Source organism: Sarcophilus harrisii, chromosome 4 (genome assembly GCF_902635505.1).
Source record: "Sarcophilus harrisii chromosome 4, mSarHar1.11, whole genome shotgun sequence".
NCBI lineage: Eukaryota > Metazoa > Chordata > Mammalia > Dasyuromorphia > Dasyuridae > Sarcophilus > Sarcophilus harrisii.
The window spans coordinates 312,215,089-312,227,529 of NC_045429.1; the positions used below are offsets into that span (position 1 = coordinate 312,215,089).

Consider the following 12,441-nt stretch of genomic DNA (forward strand, 5'->3'; position numbering starts at 1 on the left):
CTTAGGTGAGAGAGTATTAGAAATGAAATGGAATCATTATGAGTTTGAAAGGTTGGAAGAGTGATCTGCCAGATGTGTAGTGATGGGAGCAATACTAGAAATTTAGGCAGTTGAGCTTGGGAAGGACTTAAGCTTAAATGTTCTAACTGACCTAGCAGGATATCAAAGACAGCTTCTAGGGAAATGGCTTGTCTATATCACATTTGGAAGTGAATTTGAAAAGGGCAAATACTTTGTAGAAAATCCTTTAAATTTTGGTCTACTCTCCTCAAGAATTGAAGTGAAATAGAAGAAAGGACCCACCTAGATGAGAGGTAAAAAATGTCTCTTCTTCTGTCCTCATTATATCTTTACAGCAAATATTTCTTTGTAAAAGTGAATTTATATTACTTGGTTAAATGATGCTGAGACATTAATCCTCAACAATTAATATTAAGGAGGTACACAGCAGAATGGGGGATTGAGCCAATAACATTAGACAAACCACTTTTGGTCACACCCTAGAATCTTGAGGTGAGCTATAGTCTTCCTCAGGGACCCCACTCATCAATTAAAGTGAGAATTGCAACACAGAGAGACACCAAAGCTTATATGGGTTACATTTGTTTATTTTTAATCTAAACTCAATCTTCAGTTATTAGATTAATAATACTTATTCAGGTAGCAAAATTGTCAGTTTATTCAATTTTTTTCATTCAACCATTTCAACTTTTAGTCACTGTCAATCAATCAATAAAATTTTATGGGCCTACTATATGTTAGGTACTGTGTTAATTGCTGGAGATACAAAAAAACAGGCAAAAGAAATCACTGTCCTCAAGGAATTTACAAACTATATTCCTTCCTTCAATCAATCAATAAACAAGCATTTATTAAGTAATTACTATGTGAAAGGCACAGTTCTAAGAACTGGGAATACAGATGTAAAACAGATAGAATTACCCTTAAGACGCTTCTTTATTTTCTGAGCATTAAAAGTCATTAATGGCATCATTTGCTTAGTAGCTAGTCTTCTCAAAGGAAAGACTTATCTGTAAGCTTTGCCCTTGGTAGTCCCATAATCACTTTCTAGAAATAATAATTTATTCCTTTCTTTATTTCCAGGGAAACTAAATATTCCAGGTCCTATTATTTATTTTTTCCTCAAGCAAATTGCACTAAAATTTATACTAAAGCAAGAAAAGCTAAGAACAGAGTAAAGCTAACTTTTGCTACCAGAGGAAAAAAGTTTCCTTACCTTTCTTGCCGAGCTGCTCTTGGAAAAAGCCTCAGAATCTCAGCATGTAGTGGCCTTATTTGCTCAGGTTCCTTCATTTTTATTTCCAGTAAATAATTCTTGCCAAATTTGCTTTTCAGATGTTGGATAGAACCAATACAACTAGGACCAAAAAAACCCAGGAACATAAAGAAAAGAGAGACAAAGTCAAAAATAATATATTTTCTATTTAATCTATTGCTCTATATTGCTGTTATTCTTTGGTCTTTGAATAATAAGTGTTGAGAGGGAGGGGAAGAAGGGAAGCAGAGAAGAAGTTGTTATAAGAGCCCCTGTATACGACTCTTTCTCCTAAAGTGTTAAGTATTTGTTTTTATAGTTGTCATTATACATTCACTCACCGTAGTTGTCCTGACACCATGATGGCCACTCTGTCACACACAGCCTCAGCCTCTGTCATATAATGTGTAGTCAGGATAGCACCATTCTCCTTGTTCTTAAGGGTTGCTCGAATTGCTTGCCTAGAGTGAAGGCAAGAAAATGCTTGTAATTACTGGAAAAACACTAATGTTTCTGTTAAACTTGTCAAAAGAAAAATGAATTTGTCTTGGGAATTCAGAACAGATAAAAGAGAAAAATGATTTTGTAGAGGAGGATGGCAGGGTTGCAATGGACCAAGCAAGTTGTGTTCTCCATCTCTAATTAATGCAGAAATTGAAGAAAAGAAAAACAATGAGAGAGGGATTGTGAGATAAGACAGAAGCGCAAATTAAAAGAGAAGAACATTGAATTAATAAACAATAAAAATTAAAATAAATTTATAAGACAGAAGACCTGTGGAATATAATAAAATCATTGGAGGATTTACTAGAACTTTAGGTAGGTTATTTAACCTGAGTAGAAGAAAACTTTTGGAACTAAATATTGATTTACCAGAGTTGATCACTTGGAGTGAATGAAGAAATAGAACTTTCAAGGCCTAATTATAACAGAACCAACTAATAGATTAAAATCAATCAGATCTCTTGCTACTAGGGCTGAGATTTATTAAAATTTCTTCTCACCATATTTGCTGCTGCCCTTCTGGGTCCATTCCAGTTGAAGGTTCATCCAGAAGTACTACGGCAGGATTTCCCAGGATACTCAGTGCAAAACACAGCTGAAATGAAGAAAATTACTGTTTATGATTGCCCTTATTTTGGTGGCTCTTAGAAGAACATCAAGCATGACACATACCTTTCGTTTTATGCCTTCTGGCAATTGCTTGACTGGAGATTTCATGTATTCCTGAAGTGTGAGAGCATCTGCTAATCTGATAGAAAATAAACTAAATGCGTTATCAAACTCTATGCCCTCAGTGGACATTAGGATAAGGTACCCACAAAAGAGAGTACAATTACCCCTTCCACATCATGGGGGTAAGAGGCAAGGCACCCCCTGCAATGCAGAAAATTCACATAAACATTTTTGCCCTTCTCTTTATACCAAAGAGAAAAGTCTGAATTATTATGGTACTAAAAATAAAATATATTGATATATAATGCTATACACATATTTTATACATTTTGGATTTTTAAATCTTTTTGTGTTATCTACTGGCCTTCATGTGTTGTCTCCCCAGCATTCCCATTTAATTTTTATGCCTATTTGTGATGTATTGAAACCATGATGGGGAAAGTCATGATGTAGAAGGCATAATTATAATTAGAATTGCTTATTATGATCATTCTGAAAATCCCAGTTCTGTATATCAGAAAATAGACTCATTTGGGCATAAGAGAGTTCTGATGCCTCTTAGAAATCTTGCAGTACAGGCCAAATTTAACCCAGCCACTATGGCCCTTCAGTTAAGAATGATTTTTTAAATTTTTAAATAAAAATTGATTATATTTAAAAATGTAAAATAAAATTCTTAGCTCATAGACAGGCCAGATTTGACCCTCAGACTGCAGTTTGTTAATTTTTGGAAATTGCTACTTTGAAATTTGCTACTTCTGTGTTTTTCAATTATTTTATTTCAACTTGCATTGTTTGCCAATTTCATAACTCCAGATTTATTTCTTTTTAGGTTTTATTGTTCAAATGACCATTGAATTGAGACATAGGAAAGTAGATACTATCAAAGAGAATACTGTTTAATTTTAAATTAGCTCTCTAGGGGAGGGAGGAAGGGATAATATACTGCCTGACAAATTCTACATTGTTCAAATTTTCTTTTTCACTTTTTAAAGTCTCTACAATCAACAAAATAATAAACTAAAGCTTGACTTGTATTATTTACTAATGTCTATGATGTAAATACTCACAGTGAAATTTAACTTTTTAGTTGAATCCAGCACATCTTTAGTTCTATCCCAGCTCTAGCACTGATGACCCATGATTTGAGGTAACTAGCATTACAAATCTCTATACCTGATTGTATGTAAAGGGATAACTATACTTTTCTGACTCCTCCATGAGAGAACTGGTAGGGATTCTTTCTGTTCCATACCGTGAAATCATAATGAAAGCATCTTCTTTGGCCATCCCTTTCACTGCAGCATATAGCTCCAGGTGTTCTCTCACTGTAATATTTTGCCACAGTGAGTTTTCCTGAGCACAGTAGCCAAGAAATTGGAGCATGTCATTTCCTTCTTCACTCATGGAAGTACCACTCCTTTTTAGCACCACCTATACAAAGAGCCTGTTTTCATATCATTCACATAGAATATATAGATGCATGAATTTCCACAATATATTCTGTATGTTCTACATTTGAATAAAGAATAAATCTAATAATTTAGCTATGATGAAAAGATGAGAGAGAATAATTGCATGAATATTAGTGTGTGTAAAAGATTCTTTTCATAGAATCCATCATGAATATAACTTAGGTTTCTTATCGAAAGGAAAAAGAATAAATATTTATGTAGAAACTACGATGTGCCTGTCGCTGTGCTAAGCACTTAATATATATATATATATATATATGATATATATAATTTGATCTGCTACCTAGCTGCCATTTTGAAGCTCAAATTTCTATGATTCTATCAATTAGTGACTGAATTCCTGATTCTCAATTCTGCCCTACTTACTGGAACTTTCCAAAGAGTTTGAATTTGACTTTCTTTTCACTTACTATTAATATCCTTGAACAGTGCTCTCCCTCTGAGAAAAAAGAAAATTATTTATGTTCTTTGCTTCTGCAGGGATTATTATCTCAAACCTTACTCCTCACTAGGCAGACCTTTCTTCGTGGTACTTGAAGTCATTCTCACTGCCCCTTTTCTTCAGATTTACTCTCCTCTCTGGTTTTCCCAGGTGCCATCTGAGACCTGGTTCTGATCTGGGGACATCTGTCCATAAGACAGGCCATTGTTACAATGTATTTGCAAAATATTGAAGAAAGAGAAAAGGATCTTCCTCTCCTTTATAACCTATGATCAGTATCAACACCAAACAATTAATGAACTCATAATTTGTAGAAGTTGCCTATAATAGGAGCTGAATTTATAAAAAGGCATAAAGCACTATCTTTTCTCTTGAAGTATGCATAATAAAATTAGGAAGGTAGGACACAAAAATAAATAACATTACATGGTAGTACATGCCAAGTGCCAAATGAGTAGAATAGACGGTGAATACTATATCATGTCTGTATATAACCTATATTTGTCTGAATCATTTGGATTATATAAAATTTGTGTCAGTTAAAATTGGTATTCTTTATTATAGGAATATATATATATATATATATATATATATATATATATATATATATATTATAGGCAGCTGGGTGATGCAGTGAATATAGTGCTGGAACTAAAGTCAAGAAGATTTTTCTTCCTGAGTTCAAATCTAGCCTGAGATATTTATTAGCTATCTGAGCCTGGGCAAGTCACTTTATCCTGTTTGCCTTATAAAATAAGCTAGAGAAAGAAATGGTAAACCTTTCCACTATTTTTGCCAAGAAAACCCAATTGGGGGTCACAAAAAGTTGTACACGACTGCAAAATGATGACAAAAACAATAAATGCTTTTGTATGTACATTATATATATATATATATACATATATTTGTTGCTAGAAAAAAGCATTATATATGTATTAATAATTAATATTACATATATATTATATATACTACATACACATGTGTGTGTGTTTTTGTCAAGAAGGTGTCAATGTTAATGATTGGAATTTGTTTTTAAGGCCAGAAATCATCCAGTGATTCTCTCCCCAACTCCCCAGAAAAGTTCCACTGATTTTGTGGCCAATAGGCTCTGGATTTCTATAAACTAGCCTCTAACATTTTAATGCATGGTGGGAGGAGTGGATGTTAAAGGAGAGGGACTAGCTCAAGAACAATTATGATGGCAGTGAAATGAATGCATGGGGATCAGAGAAGCACATGCAAGAATAACTGCCACCATAAGGAGCAATGATGGAGATTTGGAGAGAAGCTATGAAGTAGGTAGCACCAGCCATGAGCTCTATAGCCTCAAAATCTAGAATGGAACAATGTATATAAATCAAAACAGAATAGCTATAAGAGAAGGAAACCCATGTCACTGAAATTCTCCTTTTTCTTCATACTGTCACTAATTCTTGCAATTTACCTTCTTCACTAATCCTTAGGGGAGCATATACCTATTCTTCAAATATACATTTCATAAGATTATATTTGTCTTTTTCTTTATACTGTCTTTTAAGTATTAAAAAATGTGATTAATCAATCACAGTAGTACTGATCTGTGAGTATCCTTATTCAAACACAGAAAAGAATGCTAGGGAATCAGCAAGATGCAGATAGTATTTTTTTGGAATAAATTTTCTCTGATTGGGTGTTTGAGCTTTATAAATATTATCATTCATTTTTACAACTTCCTCCAGCAGGTAGAAAAATTTGAACTCAGATCTTTCTAGATAAATGCATTAACAATTTGGTTGAGGAGCATTGTACTGCCTTGACAATTTCCTTTTACAAGATTTCTTGTAGCTCAGAAAAACTTTCTTGTAAAAGGAGGAACAACATCCCTCATACAACTAAAGAGCAAATTAAGTCACAGCTCTTCTTATCCAGAACAAAACAGTCATACCATATCATCTCTCTGTATGTATTCATATGTGTGTGAGTGTGTTTGATAGAGAAGATATAGAAAAGATACATTCCTATCTTTGCCTGTCAAAATGCTTCTCTTTCTTCAAGATTTAGGCCAGTTTAATGAATTTCTTCAATTCTCTGATTTCTCAAGCTCAGTTCTGCTACCTCACTTTTTTTTTTTCCTGCAGAATTTATCTGAATTTCTCCTGTATTCCATCATGTAAAACCTTTTATTATTCTTGTTTTTCTATATATTGTACCCCCTTTTTGAGGATAAAGATTTTGTTTTTTTTCTTCTTTATAGCTCAAAAAGATAGCACATTGTCTTGTATTAAATAGGAGTTTAACAAGTATTTTTTGAATTGTCTGGTGATCCCATATGGTTTCATGGCTGCAACTATCATTTCTGTTTCTACATATCTATTTTTGAATCTGATTTCTGCTGAAATATAAACTCATTATCTGACTGATATTTCCACTTGGATATATTTCATCACCTCATTTTTCATCTATCTAAAATCAAACTAATTATCTTTTACTTAAAATCAAATCCCATTTATTATTTTGTCATTTCTATTAGTGATATCCTCATTTCTCCTAGTATCCACAATCAAGATCTTGGAGTCAATCTTGACTCTTCTCTCTCACCATCCCTTCCCAACCTATCTACATTTGGTCATTCACTGGTAATTTTGATTCCTTCCTTGTAACTTTCATGAACAAATTCCCTCTTTTCTATTTCTTGTGACTGAACCTGACATCAATCCTAAGCTTTGACTATCACATTAGTTTATTAGTTGATTTCCCTATCTACAATAAATTCCTTTTTCTAATAAAATCTATATATTGTAAATTAATATTTTTAAAATGTTAATTTGCATTCCTCTCCACCTGAGCAAAGGTCATCAAAGGTCTTCTATGTTCTGCTAAATGAAATCTAAAAGCCTTAGCATCCAAGGCCCTCTTAATTCTGGTCCTTGTCAATTCTACAATATCTTCTGTTTTCCTACTCACTGGATTGCAAACAGATTAATTGAATATTCTATTTCCATATAGGTTCCAACTTTAAACATTTTATCCCTCCTTATCTCTTCCTATTTTTATAAATCTTATTTAATTTTCACTCAAGTCCCACACATTCTCTGAAGCCTTTGCCAACAGCTGAATTTTCTGACATTAATCTCATTACAACTTTTTAAAGAAAATATTGTTATGTAAAAGAACAGCTGCCCTTTGGGGTAGCTAGGTGGTACAGTGGATAGAGCACCAACCCTCAAGTCAGGAGGACCTGAGTTCATATCTGGTCTCAGACACTTAACATTTCCATGCTGTGTGACCCTGGGCAAATCACTTAATTCCAATTGCCTCAAAAGAAAAAAAAAAAAAGAACAGCTACTCTCAATACAGGTTAAATCTATATGGAGACAGGCTAAGTAACAAAGTAGAAAGAATGTTGATTTTGGAGTCAGGAAAATCTGAGTTCAAATGTGGTTTAAGGCACTTACTAGCTATGAGATATTGGGTAAGTCTGTCTCAGTTTCCTCAATTGTAAAATGGGGATATATATCTCACAAATCTGCTATGACAATTAAATGAAATTTTGAAAGTGTTTAGCATAAAGTAGATATTTAATAAATGCTTATTCCCTTTCCTACATTCTAGTCTTTTAAAGCAGAAAGGAATTTTTAAGCAGAAAGAAATTACAGGATATTTTAAAAGAGATGAGAATAATATAAGCAACTGTGCAAAATATATGGCAAGTTGAGATTGATTTGATTGCAATAAAAAATTTAGGTCACAGTAGGAAAGGGTAAGGTTGCAGTAAACAAAGGCCAAAAAAGTAAAACAATGGCTAAAGTGCTGGGCCCAGAGTCAGAAGGACTCATTTTCCTGAAATCAAATCTGGTTGCAGACATTTATTAGTTATATGATTCTGTTGGCTTATTTCCTCATCTGTAAAATGAACTGGAGAAGAAAATGATAAATTACTCTAGTATCTTTGCCAAGAAAAACCCAAATGGGATCATGAAGAATCAGACATAACTGAAATGAATGAACAACAACTAAAATAAGGGCCAAATTAAGGATGAATTAAGTCTGAATGCCAGACTAAGACTAAGATGTCATTCTATAGGAGACAGAGTTCTACCAGTGGTTTTAGAACATAGAAAGTAGATTTTGTAAAGCAGTATTTTAGAATGAATACTTGACAGCAGTATATAGACTTGAATGAAAGGAAGAAGAAATGAGAAGCAAGAAAAACAAATAGTAAACTATGACAATAATAAAAAACCTAGACTAACCACTAGGGTGTGAAAGAGAGTGTATTGAATAGATATTTCAAAACTCAAATCATACTGACTAGGTGATTGATCACTAGGGAGGGAGTAGAGAGAAGTTAAGGATAACCACAAGATTTTGAACCTGGGAAACTAGAAGAATGATGCTATAGAAATGGGGAGAAAAGGAATTAGTTTCAAGGAGATAGTCAATTAAAAAAAAAAAAAAGATGGTCTATATGATCACTTAGTAATAAGATGGAAACTGATAAAATATTGGGGAAAATTGAAAATGTAGAGAAAATCAGACAGATTACAGGGTCAACAAGGAAAAAATAATATCATTAAAAGCCCAGAGAGAAGCCAGGATTCCAAGGAGTCAAGAGGAAAAGAGAATTGCTTGCTTCAGAAGAATCAAGTAGGATTAGGACTTATAAATGGCCATTAAGTAATAAAGAATCCATGGTGAGTTTTGAGAACAGTTTCAATATAATGAATCTAGAGAAGAGATTCTTAACAACATTTTTTTTTATTTGTTACAGACTCTTTTTTGAAGTCTTATGAAATTTATGGAACTCTTCTCAGGATAATGTTTTTAAAAACATAAAAAATCAAATGAAGAAATTTCAGTGTATCTGTGAACCTGGATAGAAAAAAAGTATATTTTGTTTTTACTAGCCTTTAATTTGAATTTAGTTTTTTCTTTAATACATTTTTCTTATAAGTTATGAATCATAGTATTATTAGCTTTCACCAGATTGCCAAAGAGATTCTGACAAAAAAAGACTAAGAAGCCTTGGCTTGACTAGATCTACTTGAAAACTATCCTTTTTTGTGAGTATTTGAAAGAATAAACATGTATTACAGTTTCCCTTCTCCCTCCCTACTTACATAAGCATACTCTGCAGCATCTCAAGTCCAAGAAGATGGTGTCCAGCTGTTTGAAGCCAGCCTGATCTAAGTGACTTTTAAGAAAACTTTGAATCATGCCTTTGCTTCATTAATAACTGTTTTTTTTTCCTTTGCAGGATTTAGAATTAGGCAATATGGACCGGAAAAAATGTTTTGTCTTTTCTCATATGTTACTTTTTCCTTATTAACTTATTAATTATAATTAAGGGAAGGTACCAGAATTAAAAGGGGTCAAAAAGACTCCCTCTAGAATGTGGGATTTGAGATGGGATATAAAAGAAGTCAGGAAGACAGAAGGTCATGATGAGATTCTAGTATGAGAGACAATCAGTGAAAGTATCCAGAGTCTGAACATGAAGTATTTTGTTAGGGAACTGCAAGGATGTTACTGTATTGTAGAGTAAATTGGTTGTATACAACATATAAAAAAGGTAATGAAAAGTAGGTTATGAGGATCTGAATACCAGAGATTTTCTATTTGATCCTGGAAATAATAGAGTAATTAGAATTTATTGAATAGGAAGAAAGATACAATGCGCAGAATTGTACTTTAAAATGATCATTTTGACAGATTAATGGAAAATGGACTGGAGGGAGAAAAAACTTGAGACTGGCAGACCAACCAGTAAGCTATTGTAATAACTCAAGCATGAGGTGATTCAGGTCTCCATCAGGGTAACATCAAGGTCAGAAGAAAAAAAGAAGAAATATAGAAGTGATATTACAAAAGTAGAAATGACAGGACTTGGTATTGACTGAATACAAAATCTGAAAAAGAATGAGTAGTCAAGAATGACATATTGGGTGTTTGGGAGGATGGTGATTGCCCTTGACTATATTAAGAAGTTTGAAAGGGCAGCTTTGGGGGTAAAGATAATGAATTTAGCTTTGGACATTTTGAGATATCTATGGGGTATCTATCTAGTTTGAAATTTTTAGTAGGCGAATGGAAATGTGAGTCTGGAATTCAGAAGAGAGTTATAATTTTATAAATATATCAGAGATTCATTAGCATAGAGACAATAATTACCATGAAATCACCAAGTGAAATAATATAGAAGAAGAAAAGAAGAGGGCTCTCTAGGATACTCAGGATTAGTGGGTTGAACTGAATGAGGATCCAGCAGTCAGACAAGCACTAGCAGAACCAGAAGAGAGTAGTATCATGAAAATCCAGAGAATAGCACAGCAATACCAAAGGCTACAGATAAGGTAAGTTGCAAAAATCTAAAAATTAATATCGGTAGTTGAAAAATTTATCTTCTGAGCATCATTTTTCAAAACAATTTCCTTTTGTTTCTTCTACCTTTCCTGCAGTTGGACTTATGTCTCCAGTTATGATCCTAATTGCTGTACTTTTGCCAGCTCCATTGTGTCCTAGCAGCCCCAGGACTTCACCTGAAAGGAATAGTAACTAAAAGTTAGTTTAAGCTCAAATTAATTTACCAACATTCTACACAAATGTTGCCTGGAGTCTAAAAGAGCAAGAAGTATTTTTGGAGTTACTCCATTAACTTTTCACTAATGTCACTACAATGGATATAATGCCATTACAATGCAATATAAAAGAGCAGTTTTGTTTACATTTTCCTTATGTCTTTTATAGACCAGGAATCAGGTAGATTTGGGGAAACTTTCTGGAGCCCTGCTTTTTCAACTTGTAATTGAAATCCTGATAAATTTAACAGTTCATTCAATATCCCATTCTGACAGAGTGGCACAGGTCTAGTCAAGTTTTAAATCATAAATATTTCTATTGATTGTTGATTATTATCATATACTTCAATAGGAAGTTTATGGCTTTAATAGAGGTATAATTATTTTCCTATCCTAGAAAATAGCTATTCTTTTGATCAGAACTATTGTACATTAGTAACACAAACACATTTACCCAGCTTATATATTGAATACTTTTATATTAACTATTAGTTTCCAATATGGCTAACAAGCAGGACTCTTGAAAATTCTACGTCTAGAAAATGAGGAGGGGAGGAGGAACTCTGCTAATTGATCTATTGTTTCAAACCTTTTTTAACACAGAAAGAAATATTTCGTGTAGCCAGTTTCTTCTTTTTCTTTGCAAAGCAACTTTTCTTCTTGCCTTCATATTCCATACGTAGACAGCTAGCAATAATAATGGGTTTCTGAAAAAAAAAAGACAATTATTTTCCTCACAATTTTTGGTTGAATACTGAATTTTCCCTGGCTCTACCCCATATTCTGCCCCAAACTGTGAACCAAATTAGTATACACTAGGGGCAGCACCTGTATGATTTAGGCAAGAGCACTGTCCCATCATATGTTCATATCTAGGAGGATGTGTAATCTCAAAATGCTGAGGGTTGCAAAAGCTAATTTTCATAGGATCTATATATTTATGATCTGTGGGTTTAAATAATGGAACATCACAATCACCAAAGAATAAAAATTGCAAATGACTCATGGAGCAATGGAAAGATTGGTGGGTAAGTAGGCTAACAAGAATGACATATTTTAAAAGTGACATAAATGATATCAAAGATATAAATAACTAGAAAAAGAAGTGGATAGTCATGTAGTGAGAATGAGGGACAAAAATGGAAATGAAGAGATACACCAAGTTTGTTTGTATTATACCAAAGGAAGGTTTCCAATATGTTGGAGAAATTCTTTTTTTATAGAATTTATAAGACATTGATTAGAATTGCACCAGATAAGACAGCATCCAGAGTTTTAATTCTATTATAGTGGAGCAACACACTTATGATATCACAGAACTGTGAAAGGTAAAATGATGTGCTGGAATAGGAGTCAAAAAATGTGGGTTCATATTCCAGTTCTGCCACTCAATGTCTCTCTGACCCTAGGTGAATATGCTACTCCATGCCTCAGTTTCCTCACCTGTAAAATCAGGAGGGCTGGATATTCCATTAAATTGTCAAAGTTTATTATCATTTTCAAATTATAAGTAAT

The 12,441-nt window shown here is 33.3% G+C and overlaps 1 protein-coding gene across 4 annotated transcripts in view; it reads right to left on the reverse strand.

The window, feature by feature from the left end:
* LOC100932031 (ATP-binding cassette sub-family A member 9-like) overlaps positions 1-12,441 on the reverse strand; it is a 95,752-nt gene that overhangs the window by 11,134 nt on the left and 72,177 nt on the right. For 3 of the 4 annotated variants that reach the window (XM_031965706.1, XM_031965707.1, XM_031965708.1), the window contains 7 exons: positions 11,516-11,633; positions 10,796-10,887; positions 3,708-3,886; positions 2,453-2,528; positions 2,281-2,375; positions 1,618-1,737; positions 1,238-1,378 (listed from right to left, as the gene is read on the reverse strand). In XM_031965706.1, coding sequence (XP_031821566.1) covers positions 1,238-1,378; positions 1,618-1,737; positions 2,281-2,375; positions 2,453-2,528; positions 3,708-3,886; positions 10,796-10,887; positions 11,516-11,633 — 821 coding nt within the window. Of the gene's footprint in view, positions 1-1,237; positions 1,379-1,617; positions 1,738-2,280; positions 2,376-2,452; positions 2,529-3,707; positions 3,887-10,795; positions 10,888-11,515; positions 11,634-12,441 lie in introns of those variants that run through there. The other variant, XM_031965710.1, reaches the window with a different exon arrangement.